Source organism: Dermacentor silvarum, chromosome 1, assembly GCF_013339745.2.
Source record: "Dermacentor silvarum isolate Dsil-2018 chromosome 1, BIME_Dsil_1.4, whole genome shotgun sequence".
NCBI lineage: Eukaryota > Metazoa > Arthropoda > Arachnida > Ixodida > Ixodidae > Dermacentor > Dermacentor silvarum.
In genome coordinates this window covers 207,573,099-207,597,786 of record NC_051154.1, presented here as the reverse complement: position 1 = coordinate 207,597,786, position 24,688 = coordinate 207,573,099, and the positions used below count along the sequence as shown (strand labels likewise).

General features: G+C 46.8%; 1 protein-coding gene across 1 annotated transcript; it reads left to right on the top strand.

Annotated features, from left to right (window-relative positions):
* The first annotated feature begins 17,310 nt into the window (after nucleotides 1–17,310).
* LOC119451193 (dehydrogenase/reductase SDR family member 12-like) lies at nucleotides 17,311–21,168 on the top strand. The gene is made up of 5 exons (XM_037714477.2): nucleotides 17,311–17,503; nucleotides 17,835–17,968; nucleotides 18,360–18,442; nucleotides 18,530–18,628; nucleotides 21,061–21,168. The coding sequence occupies exons 1-5, from the start codon at nucleotides 17,445–17,447 to the stop codon at nucleotides 21,151–21,153; spliced, it is 468 nt and encodes a 155-aa protein (XP_037570405.1). The 5' UTR covers nucleotides 17,311–17,444; the 3' UTR covers nucleotides 21,154–21,168.
* Nucleotides 21,169–24,688: the final 3,520 nt, after the last annotated feature.

The window sequence follows — 24,688 nt, the reverse complement described above, 5'->3', positions numbered from 1 at the left end:
GCTCTTGAAGAGTCCGCTAAAATATGGTTTGAGAACCACGAGGCGACACTGACGTCATGGGAAGAATTTCGTCGGCAGTTCCTCAATGCCTTCGCCAGGGCGGACCGGAAGGAGAGGGCGGAGTTAGCACTGGAGTCGAGAATTCAAGGCCCGAATGAGCGAGTGACGGCGTACGTAGAAGACATGAATCGGCTCTTCCGACGTGCGGACCCCTCTATGACTGAAGCAAAGAAGGTGCGCCACCTAATGCGCGGCGTCAAAGAGGAAATCTTTGCTGGCCTCATTCGAAATCCGCCGACGACAGTGGCAGAGTTCCACGACGAAGCCACCACCATGGAAAAGGCCCTTCAACAGCGGGCCAGGCAATACAACCGCGACGCCGTGATTTCAAGGGAGCTCTCTGCCGTTACCCTCGGCAACGACGTCGGCGCCTTGCGAGAACTCATCAGGGCTGTCATCAAGGAGGAACTGCAGAAGATGCAGACGACCGCTGCCTCTGTGGGACAACGTTCCATTGCGGAAATGGTGCGCGCCGAGGTCCGACAGGCCGTCCATGTTCCTGAACAGTACGAGGCACCACAGCAGAGACCGCGTCCTGAAATGAGTTACGCAGAAGCAGTACGTCGTCCACCACCCTCAAGCGCGTATAGCATGGTACACCCCGCTCAGCAATTGGACGTTAGCTTCAGGCCTCGCAGCACACCGCACATCGCAGAAGCAAGAACTAGGAAGAGCGACGTCTGGCGCACCGCAGACTACAAGCCCCTTTGTTACCATTGTGGCGAAGCCGGGCACATCTACAGAATGTATCCTTATCGTCATGTGGGGCTCCGAGGATTCGCACCAAATGCACCTCGTCCACGACCTGGTGAGCGGCCGCCGGAAATAGAGAGTTTCGTCGCGAATCGTCGCAATGGTGATCAACGATGGCACGAGCCCCGTTCGTCGTCTCCTGCTCGTTACAGGTCACCATCACCAAGCCAAGCCTTCTCTCGCGGCGCTCTCAGACGCCGCTCGCCAAGCCCGGCGGCTCGGGAAAACTGAGTTCAGCGACCTCCGGAGGTGAGGCCGCTGACGTCGACTGTGCGCAAGATCCTCCACTACGACGACAACGACGAAAACAGAACGACGCAGACCTACAGACGCAGTCAAACACCGTACGAAAGGTAATAACGTCGAACATTCCCGTCACCGTAGACGACGAAGACATAACAGCATTAATCGACACTGGAGCGGACACCTCAGTTATGAGCATGGACCTTGCCGGCAAGCTGAAGAAAGTTTCTACCGAGTGGACTGGGTCGCAGATTCGCACTGCAGGCGGCCATCTGCTAACCCCGGTAGGAAGATGCACAGCGCGAGTGAGCATTCGTGGGTTTACGTACCTCGGAGATTTCGTTATCCTCCCAAGCTGTTCGAGGGACCTAATTCTGGGAATGGACTTTCTGCAGGCTAATGGAGCCGTGATAAACCTACAAAAGTCGCTGGTAACGTTTTCAACGGCGCAGGCCTTAGCAGGGAGCAGCACTGACGACACGTATGTCAACGCCTTGAGGATTGTCGACGAGAACATCACGGTGCCGCCAAGGAGCAGCGTATTGACCCTCGTAACCTGCGACGCATTCGACGACTATGAGGGTATTGCCGAGGCAAATATCCCGCTGTTGCTCGAAAGACACATCTGCATCGCCCGGGGCCTTGTTCGAATACAGAATAAGTGCTCGCAAGTTTTGCTGACAAATTTCAGCCATGAGTATCAGCACGTCCCTCAAGGTACAGCTGTGGCCTTTCTGAACGGCATTGCTGACTTCTCCGACGTGGGCACGTTACAGGTGACTTCACCGGATGTAACAACTCACGCCAGCCTGAGTACCCGCGTCCACATTAATGCTGACTTAGCAGATGTACAGAAGAATCAGCTACTGGGCCTAGTGACAGAATTCTCTGGCTGTTTTTCCACAGAATCTAGAGTCCAGCGCACCTCCATTACGCAACACCGGATAGTTACAGAGGAGTCGGCGCGGCCTGTTCGTCAGCACCCGTACCGCGTGTCACCTATGGAGCGGGAGGCGATTAAGCGTCAAGTTGAAGAAATGCTCAATGATGACGTCATCCAGCCGTCGACAAGTCCGTGGGCGTCCCCTGTCGTGCTAGTAAAAAAGAAAGACAACACGCTCCGCTTCTGCGTTGACTACAGATGGCTTAACCGAGTCACCAAACGCGACGTTTACCCCCTGCCACGGATCGATGACGCTTTGGACCGTCTGCGCCATGCTGAGTTCTTTACTTCGTTAGACCTAAAGTCAGGGTACTGGCAAATCGAAGTGGACGAGCGTGACCGTGAAAAAACCGCCTTCGTGACTCCCGACGGGCTATACGAATTTAAAGTCCTGCCTTTCGGTCTCTGTTCCGCTCCTGCTACGTTTCAACGAATGATGGACACTGTACTCGTCGGACTAAAGTGACAGACGTGTCTAGTGTACCTTGACGACGTTGTTGTGTTTTCCAGCACGTTCGATGAACATCTCACCCGACTACGAAGTGTCCTTACCGCAATACGCAAGGCAAACCTCACCATCAAGCCTGAAAAATGTTACTTTGGCTTCCGGGAACTCAAGTTTTTAGGCCACGTGGTCAGCTCCCAAGGAGTACGACCAGACCCAGAAAAGCTCGCTGCCGTTGCCGAGTTTCCTCACCCTAAAGACAAGAAGGCTGTTCAGCGGTTCCTGGGCCTCTGCGCTTACTACCGCCGTTTCGTTGAAGGCTTCTCGAGGATTGCTGAACCTATCACGAGACTGACGCGACAAGATGTGCCCTTTGTGTGGACGGAAGACCAAGAGCTGGCCTTCACCGAATTGCGCAAACGCCTTCAATCCGCTCCAGTACTGGCGCATTTTGATGACACCGCGCCAACTGAAATTCACACAGACGCAAGCAACGTAGGACTCGGGGCTATTCTGGTGCAATGGCAAGACGGCGCAGAACGTGTAATTGCGTACGCGAGCCGTAGTCTCACAAAAGCAGAAGCTAATTATTCGACCACCGAAAAAGAATGTTTAGCAGTCGTGTGGGCCATCAGCAAGTTCCGACCTTACTTATACGGCCGGCCATTTCGAGTGATCAGTGACCACCATTCGCTCTGCTGGCTTGCCAATCTACGAGACCCGTCAGGTCGCCTCGCTCGTTGGAGCCTCCGCCTCCAGGAATACGACATGACTGTTGTCTACAGATCGGGCCGTAAGCATAGCGACGCTGACTGCTTGTCACGTTCTCCTATTCCCTCGACATCCTCCGACTTGGAGCTAGATTTGCCGTTTCTTGGTGTCGTCGACGTGGTGCGCATGGCTGACTACCAACGTGCAGACTCTGAACTGCTTCCAGTCATCCGATATCTCGAGGGAGCTGACGTTGTTGTCCCACGCCCACTTTCACGAGGATTGACATCGTACTTCCTGCGGAACGATGTCCTGTACAAGAAAAATTTCGAGAACAGCCAAGAAACGTTCCTTCTCGTCGTTCCGACTGCGCTGCGCGAGGAAGTTTTACAGGCGTGTCACGACGATCCCTGTGCCGGCCACTTAGGCTTCGCGAGGACATTAGCGCGCATACGGCGGAAATACTATTGGCCACACCTATTTTCGTCGGTTCAGTGCTATGTGCGAACGTGCCGTGACTGTCAGAGGCGTAAAGTCCCACCCGTCAAGCCTGCCGGCCTCCTTCAGCCTTTGGATCCGCCCCCGGCGCCGTTCCAGCAAGTGGGAATGGACCTTCTTGGTCCGTTCCCCACGTCTTCCTTGCAAAACAAGTGTATAATCGTGGCAACCGATTATTTAACTCGCTATGCGGAGACAAAAGCTGTGCCGCGGGGAACTGCTGCTGAAGTCGCCAGCTTCTTCGTCCACAACATCGTGCTTCGTCACGGTGCACCCGCTGTGCTCATTACTGATCGCGGTGCAGCGTTTACAGCGGAGTTGTTGCAACAAGTCGTCACGCTGACGCATACTGATCACCGAAGGACCACAGCCTATCATCCCCAGACTAACGGCTTAACAGAGCGCCTGAACAGAACATTGGCCGACATGCTATCTATGTACATTGATGTGGAACACAAGACATGGGATGAAATTTTGCCATACGTGACGTTTGCTTACAATACCGCTGTGCAGGAAACCACCGAGTTTACACCATTCGAGCTCGTTTACGGACGTCGCGTTACAACCCCCTTAGACGCCATGCTCCCGGTAGACCACGGAGCCACAAGTAATGACACCACTGAGGAGTTCGTCGAGAAAGCGGAGGAAGCTCGCCAGCTTGCTCGGAATCGCATCCGCACCCAGCAGAATACCGACGCCTGCCGTTACAACCGGACCCGACGGAACGTCCAGTACTCACCAGGCGACCGCGTGTGGGTGTGGACACCTATCCGACACCGTGGGCTCTCGGAGAAATTGTTGCGCCGCTATTTCGGCCCCTACGAAGTTGTACGCCGCCTCAGTGATGTGAACTATGAGGTGGTGCCTCAAAGCTCTGATCTTAGTTCGAACCGACGCCGTCCCCGTGCTGAAGTCGTCCACGTAGTACGGATGAAGCCGTACTACGCACGCGAGGGATAAGCAACCCTCACAAACCGCTTCAGCACTGTGTACATTCCTGTATGTTTTTTTTCTTTCCATGTTGGCACTCTTGCCTATATTGCTCGCCCCATGCCCTTGAAGCGACCGGGTCGGTCGCTTTTGAGAGGGGAGCAATGACGCGAAATAAGTTGGCACGTGGTGACACTGGCCCCTTGAGGCGAGAACGACGAAGTTCGTGGTTGCGCGCGCGCTCTCCGAGGTCCAGCCATTATTAAAGGCTGACGTGTTTTTTTGCCTATCTGTTGCTGGTGAACTATTCTAGCTGTAATAGCTGGGTGACAATATATCTTAACCGAGAAAGTGTAAGAGTGGGGTTGAAGATTAACATGCAGAAGACAAAGATAATGTTATATAGCCTAGCTGGCAAGAGAATAAGAATTCAGGATCGCCAGTCAGCCTCTAGAGCCTGTAAAGGAGTACGTTTGTCTAGGTCAATTACTCACAGGGGACCCTGATCATGAGGAGGAAATTTACAGAAGAATAAAATTAGGTTGGAGTGCATACGGCAGGCATTGCCAAATCCTGACTGGGAGCTTACCACTGTCGTTGAAAAGAAAAGTGTACAATCATTGCATTCTACCGGTACTATAACATATGGGGCAGAAACTTGGAGGTTAACAAAGAAGCTCGAGAACAAGTTAAGGACCGCACAAAGAGCGATGGAACAAAAAAAAATGTTAGGCCTAACGTTAAGAGACAGGAAGAGAGCGCTGTGGATCAGAGGAGAAACGGGGTTAACCGATATTCTAGTTGACATTGAACGGGGGGGAAATGGAGCTGGGCAGGCCATGTAATGCGTAGGATGGATAAGCGGTGGACCATTACAGTTACAGAATGGATAACAAGAGAAGGGAAGTGCAGTCGAGGATGGCAGAAAACTAGGTGGGGTGATGAAGTTAGGAAATTTGCAGGCGCAAGCTGGAATCAGTTAGCGCAAGACTAGGGGTAATTGGAGATCACAGGGAGAGTCCTTCGTCCTGCAGTGGACATAAATATAGACTGATGATATATATATATATATATATATATATATATATATATATATATATATATATACGATAAGAGAGGCAACCGAGGTGCATGATATTTATTAGTCATATCATAACACGAAGGACAGCATATATATTAGGAGAAACTCTGTAGTTCGTAATTGAACTAAATAAATTATAAATAAATGGAAATGAAAGTGGATGAAAAAACAACTGGCCGCAGGTATTTTCCGCAGGTACTGGAAAATTAAATGCGCAAGTGAACGTTAGGTGCATAACATTCTCAACAGAGACAAAGGCGCACCAAAAAGATTCTGGAACCATGTAAGAGCACTCGAAGCTTCAACTAAAATTCGCAAACGGATATAAGGGATGAAGACGGTAACATCTTCAATTGAGACGACGCGCTGTATGGGGTATGTGAGAGAAGTTAGTGATAACTTCAGCAAGGAAGAAAGCTCAGTCCAGGGTCAACCGGCTCCTGCAACAGAGATTAAAATTTACCGTAGAAGACTTTTACTGGAAAAAGCAGACAAAAATGTCCCTAATAACACGGTAGCATGCATGACCAGAATAAATCCCAATAGATCTAATCAAACAGATGGGTCTATGAGCAAGGCACAGTGCACTGGTGGCATATAGAGCAAGTGATTCACACGAAGAAAATCCCGATAGACGGCGTGAAAGCAAAATGAACCTCATCTACGAAGTCAAAGGTGATAAGGATAATACGAGCTCCAACAGACAAGTTACAGAAACGTCCGTGATATATAGAATGGCAATGCAAGTCAAAAAATTATATTTGTTGAATTGGGTGGAAAAAAAACATTATATATTGGGGGATCTACCGAATGGGTTCAGACCAGGCAGACGCTTGGAAGATATTTTTGTACGAACTCGGTGCATAGAGATTTAATTTAAACCCCAAGTAGACCTTTATGGATAGCATTTCTAGATATTAAGAGAGATTACGACAACGTAGACATGGAATTGCTATGGGATATTCTCTAGCATGAGGGCATAGATAACAATTTTTTGGCAGCTGCTAAGGGAGTTATAAGAACAACTGAGTACAAATTGTAGGGAAGGCCGGATATGCAAAGAACTATAGTGGAATTTCACCGTGAACTGAAACAAGGATGCCCTCTGTCTCTATTGTCACTCACGCTTTATGTTAAGGGCATAGAAAGATGACTGGAAAATAGTTAATTAGGATTTGATTTATCCTACATCCGTAATCGGCAAATGGCGCAACAGAATGTCCCTGGGCTGATGTATGCAGACGACATAGTGCTACTAGTGGACAATGCAAGGGATTTACGGGGTGGTATTTAACTGAGCTAGCTGATTCATAGCTAAGACGAGTTTGAGCAGCTGAACTGAAAAAAAAAACAATAAAGGACTAAAGACCTTGTCTATCTTCCTTTTCCTCTTTTTTTTTAGTGCAGCTGTTTAACATGTAAGATTTAGAGAGACTTAAGAGCATATGTGGTCATGCAGCGACAAATCTAGGCCTTACGTTTAGCATAGAAAAATGGGGAATTATGATCTGTAATGAAGAGATGAGTAATGACGTGGTATCAACAGCAAGCCCATGGCCATAGCCAAGCAATATAAATACCTGGGAGTATACATAAATGAAGGAAAGACTTACCCAAATATCCACCGAGACAATCTTAAAATGAAGGGGAAGCGAATGCAGCAATAATGAAACCTTGGGGATACAATACGTATGAGGTGGTGTGAGGAATTTGGAAAAAAGTTATGGGGCTAGCGCTAGCAATCGCAAAGGCTATTTTGTGGTTAAAATCAGACACCTTGTTGAGGTTGGAGTCAACCAAGGTTCGGTAGGCCGGTTGGCTTTGGGGGCGCGCGGTAAAACCTCAAAGGAGGCAATGCTGGGTTACATGGTTTGGGGGCCGCTTTTGAAGTCAGAGAAGCGCAGAGCAAAATTAGTTTTGAAGAAAGACTCAGGAAAATGCATGAAAATAAATGGGTGGTTAGAGTGCACAAATATCTGTACCTCGAAAGCGTTGACACGGAATGGAGGAAGTGGTCACGAAAGTTGGCAACCAAGTACAGGGTAGTCGAAAGTGTAAATAGACAACCACGAGTCATCAAAAAGAAGAGAGAAACAGAGACAGTGGACTGGGTGTAAAGGATGGAAACAAAAAATACCATGGAGATTTACAAGAATGGCAAGGCAGAAATTCGAATCGGAAATCGGTACAATAACACAAAAGACAGCGCCTTGCGATTTGAGGCCCGATCTGGTTGCCTAAAGGCAAAAAATTGGGAGGACGCTTAAGCTTCGCTTTTAAGAGTGGAACGCGATAGCATTCAAAGATCCCTGACTGCTACTCATGGTTCCCGACGACTGCAGCTTATGCAACCGGTTGGTTACTGGCAAACACTGGTGGCGAATGCTATGCACGTAGGCGAGCTTTCTGGTGGAAACGCGGCCTCTTGCGTGGGCCGATCCCGGAGATAGTGCACAACCGTGCCAAAGAAATTGCATCATTTTCAGGTTTCCGTATTTGTTGCGCACTTTTAATATTTCAGTCTGAGAAGAGTTAACATAAAAGGCATGCGCTGTGGGTGTTTTGTTTTATTACATTTGTTTGTGGATTGTCATTCTCAAAATTCCGAGGAATAGCTTTGCCAAGAATGCAAGACAAGGTATGAGCAACATTAATTAATGATAGAATGGTGTGGCATACCTAAACGTGGTTGGGGAACCTTTTCTCGGCCGCGGGCGCCAATGCCGACGCCGGATTTTATGGGACACGGGGCTCTAAACGCTATCGCGTTAAAACATACCGGAGCAAAAACAAACAAACCAACACAAAAAGCAGCCCTTCCCCTGTCAAGGAAATGGGCGTAAGCGAAACCTGGCCGTGTGTTTCTTCGGTGTTCCTCCGAACGAATTGCACTGACGAGTACCACGTTGTGCTCGAACCACAACCGGTCATACGCACTGCAGCTAGCTCCGAAGTTTCGGTTGAAAAACTCGCGTTGAAACCTGGCCGTCGCAGCGGGGAAGTTGGCGCTAGCGTTGCCGAGGCGTGAACCACCGTTGTCGGGTTCATGGAGGGCAAGACGACGCTGACGTTTGGCCTCAACATATCGTGCTTCCGCGACTCGGGGTCGGCGGCTCTTCGCTGACGTTTGGGCTCAACATCGCGCTCCCTCAACTCAGGGTCCGCGGCTCTTCGTTGACGTTTCACCTGGGCTTCGGAAGCCATTATGCTAGAATCGGCACGTCGACGACGAGCCCTTTCCAGAGCGTGTTCATTCTGGATGGATTTCCATAAAATTTCATCAAAATTAAATCTGTCCGTTAAGTAAGACAATAAATGGCTCATATCCCCTTAAGCAATGGCTCATACCCCTGTAAACGCGGCCTCCCCATTACGACGACAGAAGAGATGTGAAATTCTACGCCGGAATGATGAGTGAGTGAGTGAGTGAGTGAGTGAGTGAGTGAGTGAGTGAGTGAGTGAGTGAGTGAGTGAGTGAGTGAGTGAGTGAGTGAGTGAGTGAGTGAGTGAGTGAGTGAGTGAGTGAGTGAGTACGAACTTTGTTTAGGTCCTGAGGAGAAAGAATTAAAGCGGGGCCGGAGGCCCCGCCAATCCATCCGGCGGCTCCACCCAGGTCGGGGCCTGTAGACAGAGTCCTTCGGCGACGGCCCGGGCCTGGACAGTCTTGAACTGAGCGATGAGCCCTGTGCTTCTGAGCGCTGAGTCCCAGGAGTACTGGTCAGGAAAGTCCGTGCCCGCGTTGGCAGGGCACAGCCAGAGCATGTGTTCAAAGTTGTTGTATTCGTGGCCGCAGTGTTGGCATTCAGTAGGAAGGTCAGAATTGATCCTGCTTAGTGTTGTTGGTGAAATGTATGTTCTAGCCTGCAACTGTCTGTAAGTGACGGCCTGTGCTTTTTTGAGCTTTGGGTGAGGAGGAGGGAAAATTCTTCGTGATAACGTATGATTAGAAGTGATTTCGTGGTATGAGACCAGCGGGTCTTTGTTGTCTAGGTTCCTCTAGGCTGGATTGAAGCGAGGGGCGGACCGCAGACGCGGAATGTGAGTTCTCGCGCCATTTGGTGTGCCCGCTCGTTCGGATTACAGTCAGGAGGTCCGGAAATGTTGCCCATGTGGGCCGGGAACCATGTGATGTGTGGGGACGTGAGGTTGTCTCTTCCCGTTTCTTGGAATAAGATTTTGTTGACAACCTTAGCTGCTTTCATATACGAGAGCCGCCGAGAAGGTCCTAACGGCTATTCTTGAGTCCGAGCAAATGACGGAGGCTCCTTTGCAGCTTCGAAGGGCCACCGCAATGGCCATTTCTTCTGCTTCCTGAGCGAAGTTGGTAACTACTGTGGCTGCGTTGACGAGCGAGTCATGGGAGTCCACCACAGACACCGCGTAGGCGGCAACCCAGCCAGCTGTGGAAGCAGACGAGGACGACGAACGCAGGAGCAGTGGCACGAGCGCGTGCCGACCACCTGTGCAGCTCTGAGAGCAGCTGGTTTTTTTAGCGTTACATCGCCAGCGCAGGATTCGCTTGAATATTCGCTACAGGATGAGGCTTGCGTCTGCTGTAGCAAAAATCTGCGGACAACTAAGCCCATTCTATGGAATGCGAATGTATTCACCCAGCGAGACCTGCAGGTAACGTTAACCTTCCAGAAGCGATGGGATTCAAAGCGGATGGAAGCATTACCCGTCAGCAGTCGAAATTATCAAGAAAAGTTTAGAATAGTGGAAGAAAAAAGCAGGGAAGAGATTGAGAGGACAGGAGCCATTACAGGCTCAGGTAACTGCACAAAGTAACTTTTAAGGAGGAGACAAAAAATTAAGATGTAGGCAAAAGGCTAGGTTGATAAGCACGTACAGATTACCTGATTAACTCGAGCCGGCTAGGTGAACGTTTGTCACCGCTCCGTTTCAAAGGAGATGCCAATAAATCATCATCATAATCATCCACCGATGACTGCTGACTGAGCATTTAGGCACATTATTTTGTAATTTGTGTTGCTGTTGTTATTCCAGATATTTTGTATTTTTGAAAAAAAAAACAAGCTCTGTTGACAACTTACTCCACTTACAAATAGTTACACCGAATGAAGCAAACAGACAATGAAGCCAGAAAGCACAGGGGGAGTTAACTGCCACTTTTATCTGAAAAGTAGCACGTGCCAATGCTAGCAGCCGCGATGCAGCAGAACAGATTTAGAACACAGGCACAAAAGAGCGCACACACAAGAAATTCCTTTCCATGGTACGTAGACGAGTCTCAGACAACGGTATAGCGCACCATATGTCCTGGTTCCGTGACCTCGCGAATTTTGTAGGCGTGGCGCATTACGACAGCGAACTGAAGGTGATGATGCGGCTCGATCGTTGCAAAAGTGGTGCGGCCCGCCTCCAGCAGGCCCCGCTCGACAAATGCACGCAGATCGGGACTGGTGACTATTTCTTGCTCTCGATACGTGGAAAGCCGCTGTTTCAGCGCTGCCTTCATGTGGCAGCTGCTCCGCACCAACAGCTTATATTTCCTTTCCAGTATCGGTTAAAGACGCCCACCTGTTCGTTGAAGGAGACCTGGGCCGGTATTTTGTAGCGATGCCTTTCCGATGCTAATGCCTTTTCGCGCTTGGTCAGTGGTCAGAGCGACGGTCCGCTCACGTTATCAATGGGATCAGCCGGCCGTGAGCGGTGGATGATAAGACTAGTATATAATAAAGCATAACGCATCGCCACAAAAATACCGGCCCTGTCGATCTGCCGTGTACCATGCCGGAGAAGTTCTTGAACGCGTGCTCCGTCAAATGGTCTCTGTTCCCGCCAGATGCGGCGCCGCATGCGGCATACGACGATTCGGGGCACACGGGACGTGCATCCGAACGAGCGAGTGGCGCATTTGCTCCGCCCAGGTCCTGCGCCCCAGCTTGTACGCTCGGAAGACTTCATATCCTCGTCGAGAAATGCAAACTCAACAACCTTGTGCAACACTGTCACTAAAATTACGTCGTTGTGAGCGACAAAACACTTTGCAACGGTGTGTTGTCCACTGACGGAGCGAGCGATAGGGCCGGTAGGCCTAGCTCGGCGGACGGCTCTTGCGATCCAGTCTGAGCTCGTCGAAGTGCGCTTATTTTTGTCAACACAATTAACACTATACACGTAGGTTACCCGCAATTAAATAGACTCTTGATTACTCGACGCCGTCGATGCGAAGAGCAAGCGTGCAAGCTAAGCGAGCAGCCTTGCTCATGCAGGCGGTCGGTGCATGCAGTCTACCTGCGAAATGCTGTTCCCGGCGAAATCCCGGCCGATCTCGCCAGTAGCTGAGTGCTAGCGTACTAGGCGCTGCTTTGCAAAACAGGCACACGTTCGAAACTGGTAACTATTTTATGCAAAAAAAAAAAAAAAAAAAGATGCTGTTGTAGCCGGCCAGAAAAAAAAAAAAGAAGAAGAAAGAAAGAAAGAAAGAAAACGGCGAGCAACCGCCGCGTCGGCGCCGCCTCTGTGAACGGATCATCATAAAATGTCACATGCCAGGCGCGCTGTCATTGGCTGCGGCGAAACGACGGCGCGGTTGTTAACCGGGGCACTCGGTCCAGCCTTGGCCAAGTCTTCACTCGCTGTAGCCGCGGGGCAGGGGCTTTCTTCTTTCTGAGGCGTACCTGATGGTGACAGGCTCTCGAGCCACGCCTTCTCGCACTGAGCTAGCTGAAGTCGAAGTTTGCGGACCGCGAGCAACTTCAATTCTTGCTCTCTCAGCTTCCCGCGTAGATCTTCAAGCTCTCCCAGTACGGTGGCTTCACTCCCGTCGAGCTTGATCGTCTCGTCTGGGGACTCGCTGTGGGGCCCACCCAGGCACTCCTCTAGCTGGGCTTGGACCTCTTGGCACACTCTTGAGGCGCGTTCTCGAGCTGCAGAGCTGGATTGTTCGCGTCGGCTTGCATCCATGGCCATCTGTCGAGAGACGATCGCTTGTTTGCTTGCTGGTTGCAACGGACGACATACAGGAAGAGCGCGAGGCTCGTGGGCATTCGTTGTCGTCGTCCGCGGAATGTCCGTGGCGCGTGAGGGGTTCGGCCACAAATCGGGTGTTTAGGAGAAACGGACGAGGACGAAGTGAATTAACAATTTGGAAGTTGTCACTTGCATATAACTATACTCACATTGCGGTCTCGCCCGTAATGAATGAGAGGCAGTGACGCAATAGCGGGAGAAATGTAATGTGCGGTAAGCCTTTCAAGCTTATTCGCGCGGTGTCAGTCGCAGTAAAGATTCGCTGATATGCGCACGAGAAACCTAGATCCTTCCGAGAAGAAAAAAAAAAAAAAAGAAGTCAGTCGTCTTGGTTTATACAGGTGGCGATCCCTGATGGTATAGATATCAAAACACGACTTTCATTCCTCTACTTCTTATCAAGCCTTTCGTTTCTTACAGCTATAGTTGGTTTAATTATTGAAGCAATTAATTATTATTATTTTTCTTCTCGATCTTTCTGTTAACATTTTAATGACGGCACATATAGGTATCCGAAAAAATTCTCATCTTCTATCTAAATTTGCAAAACACATGGATCATAAGCATATAATCAACGAAAAGAAAACATATTTTGGGTAAATATTTTGCAGCAACAGGAGGGAAACACTAGGGAGAAAGCTGGAAGTGGACTTCACCCCCATGAAACTTAAGGTTTCGTTTGCAATTTCTACACACAGCTCTCGTCACATGCGGTGTATATTTCATTTGCTTTACACCCCGTGAGTGATCGACATCACTGCAACTGGAGACTTGTTGCCTGTCATTCAGCATTGGCGGACGCAGTAAGCCAGAAATTTAGTACTCAATACCGAAACTCAACAAGAAAACACATTTTTTTCCACATTTTAATGACGGCATATATAGGTACCCGAAAAAATTCTCATTTTCTATCTAAATTTGCAAAACACATGGAGCATAAGCATATAATCAACGAAAATAAAACATAATTTTGTTGCCTGTAGGTAACATTAAAATTAGCAGCCGATCCACGAAGTGAATGCTGATGATGGAGCGAAGCTCCTTGGACGATTACGGCTGCTGCTCGAGCTTTCGCTTCGGGGTCTTGCTGCCGTTGCCGGCGTGCTGCTGCTTCTCGTGCTCGTAGCTCGGGGTTAGCTTCGCGGCGTTGCCGTGGGGCTGCCGCGTCTCGTTCTCGAAGTCTAGGATCAGAGTCACGACGTTTGCGCTTATGTTTGCGGTCCTCCATACTGCAGTGCTAAGTGTAGCGGCGCGGCGCCGGCGCAACACCTGCGCGGTCGGTATGCGCGCTGCGTGCGCGACGGGGAGGTATACGACGACGACGGCGACAGCGGACGTCGTGAGAGCCTAAGGAGCTTCGCTCCTAATAAATAAAGGGTAAAAAAAATGCAGGAACATGACACAGAAATAAAACGATGGGAGATCACCTGCAGTAGGGTGGAATTCTAGCCACCCTACCTGCGGGTTTGATGCAACGCCAGTATGTTGTCATGTAGCGCGCGCTCACCTTTTCTGTTGTTTTTGTAAGCAGTGATTTAGCGCTGTACAGAGTTATCAAATGGCTATGGTTGTTTTCCAAGGACAAGATGCCCGCGAATACACGCAAAGTGCCTCGAGCCACCAGTTGCGCGGTAATTTTGCGTGTATTAGCGGGCTTCCTTCACGCTCGGAAAAACACTTTTATGTAGCACGTATTGAGAAACAGATAGCTGTATCGGGAGTTTTTCATGTGGCTCTACAATTTTCTCATTGGCACTTTTACTCTAATTATAATAATTGAGAAGTTGATTAATTAATTAAGACTCATTATCTAATTAGGCGGAATGCAATAAATAATCTGAGTATCTCCAAGCGATGGCAAACAACATTACCTTGGTTCTGTCCAGCTACGTATAACATTAGCATATTTTTTGAAGTTTGGCCCAAGTTAAGTTAAGGGGGGGGGGGGGGGGGGCTAGTCTGACCCCAGCAAGGACTTTCAATAAGGTTTTGTCTCTCCCCCTCGAAAGGAAAGGCGCACGAGTGTTCGTGAGAAATTCCAGCTGTTTTCGCGCTGCGAAGCCGCTTTGATAGAGGAGCGCGTGATCTGCGCACCGCGCTGTAAAGGCCCCTCACCAACCTGGTGAGGGGCCCTTACAAATATTATCTTCGTAACTCGAGGTCCAGTGGTGCGCCTTGATCTTTTCTTCTAGCACATCAGAAAATACATGCCTATGTTTAAATTAGACAACAATTATTGGTACCGTAGCAGGGCGGGGGTACCCCACAGGGCGCCAGTGGATCCCTTTACCCAATAGAAGACGCGCGTCCAAGTTTTATTCATGGTACATAATGTTACACTTAAATACTGGTGAAAGCATCATTCATGTCTTTTATTTTTGTCTCAACGGTGTGCTTTCAAACAAGTATTGGAAACAAATGCCTGCTTTCCTACAAGCTCTAGATCTGCGCGTGTCGTTAACCTTTTATTTTATCTTTTTGTTTGAATGAGCGGTGTGGATGTTCGGACATGCGATCAATCAGAATGCATTTGTTCGTCTGCCCAGGAGGGCAAGAGAGATAATTTATTGCAGGCATTAATGGAAGGGAGGTCGGCTAACTAATATATTCTGACCTGCTGCTGTGCTCAGGGGAAGAAGGAAAGGAGACAAAGTGTTGAAAGATGATGATGAGAACAGGAAATTCGTGTATGCACGTAGCGCACAAACATAGCACATAAACTCGCAGTTTCATCCGGATGTGCCTTGTTCTGCCTACAAACAGATCAATCGAAATGATTAATTGAATAATTACATAAACAAGCTAAATAACTTTTAATTAATTACTTCACGGTACATATTTCTGTCTACAAATATTTCAATCTACAAAACATGTTAATTAGTTGATTAAATATCTTGATTTTTCGTAGAAGTAGTGGCCACCTCATCGAGTGATCAAGTGTTAGAAATGTACAATCTGCCACAGGCAATTTTTAAAAATTTGGCGAAGCTAAAGAACATTCATTTTTACGCTAGCAAGTCCGCAGTAGGACACAAATATTGATTAAAAAAAAACAAGAAAAAAAAAAAAAAAACGTGAAAGCGGTACGAAATTTATAGTGTGACATTTATCTCTATATAAATTGCGAATGGAAAGTGGTACCGGTACGTTGGCCGCTCAAGAAATGATAACACAGACTAGAAAGAATTATAATAGTACATGCGCCATGAAGAACCCCGACAGTTCAGGTGCACTCATTATCGGTCTGACAACTCATTGACAGCGTGATACGAAAACTCGTAGGGGTCACTTCGTAAGCTCCACATCAGCATAATAGTATACAAGTGCAAGATGTCCTGAGCAAGTTTTCATACCTGAGGGCACCATGTACTTGAAAAGCGCAAGGCGACGTCGTCCAGCCACCAGATATGCGTAGCGACTCGTATCTTTGTGCAGTTGATGAAAGTATCGAGACGCCCAGCTCACACACCCTCCCGATTCTTGTCCAAGTATAGTAGTGGTGATTAGTTCATTAAAATAAAATAAAAATAAGGAAAGGAGAAAAATGACTGCTACTGACACCTGAACGGCAGTCGGCAAGGGGTGAGGAGTAAAAGCTAGGATACCGGACATCTACAGCGTTGCTACAGCGGAGCAGGCGCGCCAAAGTTGGGCCGCTCTAGCTGTATAGTTAGGGCCCATGCACACTTGCGACTAGACGACATCCCGCGACCGATTGTGACTGGTGACCAGAAAGCTACTCAAGACGAACGATGTGCACACTCACAAATGCGACCGACCAGTCGCCCATTCACACTTGCGACTGGGCGAGGTCGCGCGACCAAGTTGGTCGCAAAGCGACCAGTCGCAAGTAGTCGCAAATGGTCGCTTTTCTCGAAATGCGACCATTTCGGGCCAGTCGCCACTGCTCGATTTTTCAGTCGCGCGACTGCAGTCGCAGAACAGCTGAACCAATCAGATGCGAAGGAACAGGACGTCGATCCGTATACGCTGACGCTTATTTTACGCGGCGATGACATTTCAAGCAGACGTGAACGGCGTATCGCGATACATTTCGGTTTAGCGACTCGTCGGTCGCATTTCTGGTCGCCAGTCGCAATTGGTCGCGCGACCTCGCCTTGTCACGCACATATGTGAATGGGCCCTTCACTCGCTGATTATCAAAATGCATTTACTATCATAATTTTTTTTTAAATTTGTACTAAGGACGTTTGCCTTCGTTTATATTTTAGAGGCGTTGAACCGTTTGAACGGTACGTTATGGAACGGTATACATGCACTCCGACATGAAGCGCCTCAAGTACCTCAAGCATCCTGAAGTTCTCATCCGCTGCACAAGCGACGCGGTCTATGCCAACGTTACTAGAAGAAATCTTCTAGTAACGTTGGTCTATGCGGTCTTTTGGGATGCATGCCAAGTGTTATTCTGTTCTTGTTACATCACCATGGGACAGGCTCGCGATATGCGGCTGTCGAACGTGACATTCTTGAAGATATGCGACCACAGAACACCCATACAATGCGACTCCGAAGCGGGTACTACACTGTTTTCGCCGCTGCTGCCTTTCGTTAGCCGCGTATGTGCCTACTTCTCTCACACATTTGCGTCACGTAGCGGGTTTCATTTAGCAATCTGGCTACCATGAGTATGGCTTAAAGCCGTCTGCTGTTGGTCGGATGGTACGGAGATATGCAAACTCTTGAGACAAGTGTAGTTTGCAGCGTCTGCGCAGCTGTCTCTCACTACTGACCTGTTGTTTAGTCATAGTTAATTGTAGTCAACTATGACGTCCCTCTACAGGAACGTATTCTGGTTTGCGAAGGGCATGAAAGAGTACAGCAGGTAAGAAAACTGCGTGGGCATACTGGTGTGACACATGTACGACGTTGTTTACAGCTCTCCTGACCTTTATATAATCGATGCATCGAAGGCCAGAATTTTTTTACAAAGTATGTTTTACGGCCAACGCTTACAGCGCGGGTGGGTTGCACTTCTACTTGACAGTCGCGCGTTTTGGGCGTGTCCGCGTACGGTACGGTACGTTTAGTTGAATTCACGTACGGTTACCACGTAGCTTGCCAAGCTCGGTCTCTGAGACCTCATTATTTGTATGAATATATTTTACCGCATAAAATGAAGTGAGGACATGTCTGCTTTGCTCTCCAATTTTCAGGAGCGGGTTTCGGTCTGCTTGCCGATCCTTCAACCTCCCCGACTTGGACGTTGATTGCACCGGTAAAGTTTTCATGATTACCGGCGCCACGGGTACGCTTGGGAAGGTTGTTGCTATCCAACTTGCGCAGAAAGGTGGGACATGCATGTTACTGTATTTTTTATTTGTTTCACCATCTGCTGCTTTTTAATTAGCCACATATATTGATAGTTGAAGCTTCGAACCTCATCTGTCAAGTGTTGTATAGCTTAATTAAGGCATTAATCTATCTGTGAGACCTTGTGCCCATAAAGCACACTTGTTCTAATAAAAAAAAAAAAAATGAACACGGGTACCATGACCTGGCAAAGATATGACAAGTGTAGAAAATGCTCGCTGTGATATATGGGACGTACTCGTTGTTGTTGTTGTTGTTGTTGTTGTTGTTGTTGAGCTTGGCACGTACCTGCGTTAGGGGATTGGTTAAGGTGTGCCAATTATAATAACACGACTCTATCAAGCATGTGACGAAACTTTTTCAAACAGGTGGTACAGTGCACCTCGTGTGCAGAGATGAAGAGAAGGCGGAAATTTTGAGGAAAACTATCACTGACATAACAGAAAATGAGGTATGCGCGCTTGCCGGCAGAAAATTTCTCATGCATCATACATTTGTCATGAAATATTGATGCAGCACTGCTACATTATTTTTACAGAATACTGTTGTTGTGCACATCGTGGACATGTCTCGCCCCCAGGATGTCTTCAGTTTTGCCAAAAAATTTAAGCAAGACCATGAAATCTTGCATGTTCTGGTAAGAACTTGATGCTTGACACTTACCTTTGTGGCTTTCTAGGCATTTATTATGTTTGACTCAACATAATTAGCAGGAAGCAAGATCGCACATGTGGCACAGGCATGAAACTTTATTGTCAGCTGTCTGCAAAAACATTTTTCTTATTGTCACTTTTACGTAGAAGTAATATCTTAAACAATTTTCCTACAGTAGGTCTAGTTGCATTTGGCAACATCTTCCTTTTAAGTTACGAAAAAAAAGAAAAAAAAAAAAGTGAGATCTGGGCTCCATGCATGCTGTGAATAAATAAACAGTAATTGTACTGGCACATTAAATTTTGTGTCTGCTTTGAGTAATGAGTAGATCACTTTTCATTTGTTAGCTCACAGATAATGAATGATTAAACAAAATTTTTAGATATGGGTTTGTTCTATTTTTCTTTAGTAGTGTTCCGAAGCTAAACACAGAAGTTAATAGAGAGTTTTAGATTAGGGGGATGCAAGCCCCCTAGCTCTTGTGGGCCCCACTGCTTGCGTCCCACTAATCTAAAACTCTCTAATATCTTTGGATTGTATAGTGCAGACAGAACGACCACAAGAAAAGGACATGGCGACACAGAGTGCAATATGTGGTCGTTCGTTTGCACTATACAGTACGAGGATCGTGAACCAACAAGCCCAAATTTCTACTATCTTGAAGTTAATAGCTTTGTTCCAGCTCTGGGTCCACCATAGCCCTTGTGTAGTTCCACACTGATGAACAGCATGTTGTTAGGTGCAGCTTTCCCACTTGAATATTTTTGTGATACCATGAGGCATGGTATTATCCATTATTTCTGCCACTATTAAAGGCACCTGCCGTGTCTCACAGACAAGGTTTTGCAGCCTCGCATAATCAAGCAGTGCTGCCTGTGAATAATACGGCGTCAATTGAGTGCATAATTTTCGGTGTCTTATATTCAGGGAAAGTTTGGACACTGGAAAGCTTTTTAAGGCTCAAGAATGACTGAAAATGCCCGGGAAGCCACCGATTGTAACAAAATTCTGAATTGTTCCCCACGTATCTTCTCTTTGAATCATCTACATCAGCCTCTATTTATGCCCAGTGCAGGACAAAGGCCTCTCCCTGCGATCTCCAATTACCCCTGTCTTCCGCTAGCCGATTCCAACTTGCGCCTGCAAATTTTCGAACTTCATCACCCCACCTAGTTTTCTGCCACCCTCAACTGCGCTTCCCTTCTCTTGGTACCCATTCTTTAGCTCTAATGGTTCACCAATAATCCATCATACGTATTACATGGCCTGCCCAGCTTTATTTTTTCTCATAATGTCAATTAGAATATCGGCTATCCCCGTTTGCTCTTTTTCTTTTTTTTGTTCCATCGCTCTTTGCGCGGCCCTTAACTTGTTCTTGAGCTTCTTTGTTTACCTCCAAGTTTCTGCCCGGTATGTTAGCACTGGTAGAATGCAGTGATTGTACGGTTTTTTATCAATGACAGTGGTAAGCTCCCAGTCATTGTATGCTCCTAATTCTCATTGACCGAGGACTGCTTATCATTTATCACCGACTTTCTTATGTTCCTCTCCTGGAGGGACGCTAAAGAGCAGCAAAGTCAGTTTAGTTTTGTAAAGTATTCTTTAAAGACTCAATTAGAGGATTGGGCCTGTTGTTACGGCATTGCTATTACGAAAGAGCAAGACGCATTGTGTTTATATCGTGCATGTATTTGGCTGAGAAAGGTTGATTGTTAGTGTAAAAAATGGAGGGCAAAGTTTGCATTCTTGGATTTTACAGCCAAACTGCAGTGCCAGTGCATTAGTATGATGTCACTTATTTCCAGGTATTTTTGCACGTTTTGGCTGTTTCTTTTTCTTTTTGGAAGAGTTCTCAAAGCTCACTAGGTTGAGCCTGGCTTCTTTGGAATACATTGTAATCCTTGTTTCTGAAAAATTATTAACTAGTCCTGGAGTGGATGCTATCTAGATCTTGCAGTGTCTTGAGGAGCTAGTGCAGGAACTTCAAGCCCATATATTGTTTTTGCATTTTATCTGGCTTACCAGAACTCCGCTATTTAGCAAGATCTGACGTTTTCTGATATTTTAGAATAATTTATCAATCCAGCATAGCTTAACCTTGATTTTCAGTGTCCGTATAAGTTCCTATATTTCCTGGGCCATCTGCTTAGCACTGCATCATTCAGAGAACCTCCTCTGTACATCTATATTGTTATTTCATTGTAATTATTTTTTTCACTATGGTATTTACTGAACCACACAGCAATACCTTTGATGGGGTTGTTTAAGTGCTTTGTGCTGCACTTTGGCATTGAAGAAATGAAACTTGGGCCACACCATGTGTTCAATGAGCAGAAAACAGTAATGTGCAGTTTTGTAGCTGATAAATGTGTTTGTAAACTTTGTTCATGTTCTGCCATGTATAATCCAACACAGGTGAACTGTGCTTCAACAATCACACAAAACAGGGAAATTGGGGATGATGGTCTTGAGAAAACCTTTGCCACAAACACGCTCGGTGAGTGTTAAAAACTGCCATTTTCTCCTTTTGTGATAGATTTTTTTGCATGGTGCAGCATTATGCTGCCTTGCTCCTCAAGCTGTGTATAAATAGCCTGAGGAGCAAGGCAGTGTAATGGCGAGAATGAATGACTGCTTGCCGTTGTATACACTTGAGCCTGCTACGTGCACTGCGGAACGGGTATTGCTGAACACCATTACGCAAATACTCGAGCTGCGTGAAAAAGAAATGGGCACCCTTGTCGGAACCTTGCTTCTCTCCATTTTGTTATGGCTGATATGGAGAGTGCAACGACACGTATGCAAATTCCCAGAAAAAAAAAAAAAAAAAACATTCCTAGAATTCAACGCAGTCCCAAAGGGTATTGGAGCTTGAAAATGGAATGTGTTTTAAAGCATGCAAAGTGAAGATGTGCATGGGTAACATGAGCCAGCTGTGATCAGTCAATGGCTCAGATGCTCACAAAGATGAATGTTAACCTCAGAATAGTGTTAAATTGCAGAGGAGGCTCCAGCGTGCCTTTGAGGAGGCCTTTCTTGAGCATACACATGTTGAATATACTTTGGTATTTTTTTTGCACTTAACGCAAGTCCATTTTTCTTTCTTTTTTTTTGTGACACAAACCTTAATGTAATCAGTAGCAGTGCACCAAGTTGGGCTAGTTGGTTGAAGTTCATATTAGAAAGATTTTAACTGCGCTAGAAACAGGGACAAGGGAGGACGAAATAGACACCACGTGCGCAGACTCACAGCTAAATTTCAATGGGTGAAATATGACATATATACAATGAGATAACAAAACAACATGATATGATTGGCAAGACATGGTCACATGTACGCTTCAATCACAATCTCGCACCTAGCATATTGCACTTCACAATCTGCAAGCACCACCGACGGATCACTGATGCATCCATGTGTTTTCTTTATTGCATAAGCCTCGAAGAGCTCCCGTGTGATGTGGTGCTTTTGGCGATATAAAACCTTAGTTCTTTTGAGTAGCGGTCGGCGAGAATGAATGACTGCTTGCCATTCCACTTGAGGCTGTCGAACAGGAACAGAAACACCTCTCGAAACTCAAACCTGATGATCCATTCCTGGTAGTACCCAATTCCGTGGCGATTGTGCAATTTTTGCAGGATAGCAACCCAGGAGGACGCAAAGCATTCAGGGTTGATGTCGAAGATTTGTTTTATGCTATTCCCCAACCAGAATTAATGGTTGCTGTAAAAGAGTGTATTACAGAGATTAATGACGAGCAGAAGTTTATTTCGCAATGCATGTGGTATTTCTGTGGAAGCCTGTTTAGAAGTGTTATTTATGTATTTGTCATCCACTTACGTATCATGGCGGGGGCAGCGGTACATTCAAAGGTCGGCTGTCTGCATTGGCTCTAGGGTTGCACCCGTGCTTAGCAACATCTTCTTGTCAAAAGTGGATCGGGCCGGGCCGTACTTGACGACCTTGGAAGGATTACTGTTCGAGCCTTTTGTTATGTCGACGATTACCTGGTTTTCGTCAATGGTTGGTGTGGACCATGTTCTTGAGGCTCAAAAAGCTTTTACTAAATCAGGACTGGGCCTCAGTTTCACTTTTGAACTACCCCACGACAATGAACTACAGTTTTTAGAAATTCGCCTCCGTTTCGATGTGACCCATACTTGCTGCTTTTTTTTTCGACCTTGGTCCTTAAAAATGCCCCTAAGCTTTTTTTCGGCACACTCCAAAACCGTAAAAAGTGGTATTGTTCTGTCCAGCATTAGTTCTGCTCTATGAAAATCTTGCGCCCACTTGGTAACAGAGAGCGTTGATCACCAAGTAACAAGATTTACTACTGTGGTGGTGAGATTGTGGTCTGTGGTGCTTGCAGATTCTCAAGTGCAATATCTAGGTGCGAGATTGTGATTGAAGCGTACATGTGACCATGTCTTGCCAATCAGATCATGTTGTTTTGTTATCCTCGCTGTATATATATGTTATTTCTGTCACCCATTAATATTCAGCTGTGAGTCTGTGCACGTGGTGTCTTTTTCGTCCTCCTTTGTCCCTGCTTCTAGCAAAGTTAAAATCTTTCCAATATTAAAGTAATCACTTTTTATACAGTTAAACCTGAATATAAAGAAATTGACAAATTACCAAATACTTTGTTATAAAGAGGATTTCGTTATATGCAAGTTCAGCATGAAAATTCGAAAAAGAAACGCTTACCATATTTATGGAATTCTAACGCACCCTTGATTGTAACGCACACCTGTTTTCCATGACCAAAAGAGAGGGGAAAAAATCCTTTACAGTACCGCGCACCTCATGCTTTCATACAGAAATACAACTATCGCTCAAGATTTACTCCCAATACACTAAAGTTGTGATGAACAAAAAAGTCCCAGTCTCGCCTGAAAGGCGAAGCATTGATTGCGATAGCAAATTAGCAGACAGCTATACGAAGTAAGGATAGTAGTTTTATCGGCCGTATAAACTTGTAAACATTCGCTGTTTAACTAAATTGGTAGACCAATCCCTAAGCACACATACTACAGCACATGGTCGAAACTACGGAAGCTAGGCTCGAAAGGAGGAGGCCATATTGAAATGCCGATGGCGATATGGTAGCGCAAATTTAGGGTCGTACTTCATTCTAACGCGCAGGCAATTTTTGGACCCGTTTAATAGGGTCCTAGTGTCAGGTTAGTGAAGTAACCAAAGAGTGGTGCTGCCAGCGCGTTGAGAAAAAAAAATGTTTTCTTCGGCAACATCAGCTGGAAAAGGAAAGCTCCGGCTTGGCGGGCTAGGCCAGCTGCAGCAAGCGGCGAGACCAGGTTTGAATGAAGGGAGAGGGAAAGGTCACGCCCGCGGCGGCAAGATCACCGGGTCGAGGGATGCAGGCCTGCCTCGCGCATGCTCGCACACACGCACACGTGCACTCGCTCTCGCTTCGCATTCCGTCGCGGCGGAGAAGGTGCTTCCGGTTGCTGCTCGTGCAAAAATGAAAAAAATTGTGGCGAAATCTCTAGGTTGTCGGGGAAAATTCGTTATTTCGAGGGGTTCTCCCGCTGCCACTTCGTTACGTAGAGGTCTCAAATACATGTGCTTCTATGGAGTAATGACGGGGAATAGAAAAACTTTGTTATATCCAGGAATTCGTTATATGGAGGTTCGTTATAAGCAGGTTTAACTGTATTCATGTGCCGTAGATATTTCTGGAATTAGTTGCTGGATAAAATTGAGGAATCTTACTGTATTTTAAAATGGAAGCTTCCCTAAGAAGTTAAACATGCTTGTTGAAGTATTTATATTCATAGCTTTTTAAGAGCTTGCAGTAAAATAGCATATATTTGCACAGGTACAAGCAACTTTTAAGTCAACTAATGGTCAAAGCTTTATTTCAATCATACTCCTAGGTAGTTTCCAAGAGAATGTTATTTTTGAATTTGAAACTGCTCATTGTGCATGTCCACATCTTTCCAAATATTAATAGCGGTTAATATTGTTACGGGGTGTGTAGAAGGCGTTTATTGCAGGGAGCCGTAGGGCAAGTGGGTGCCG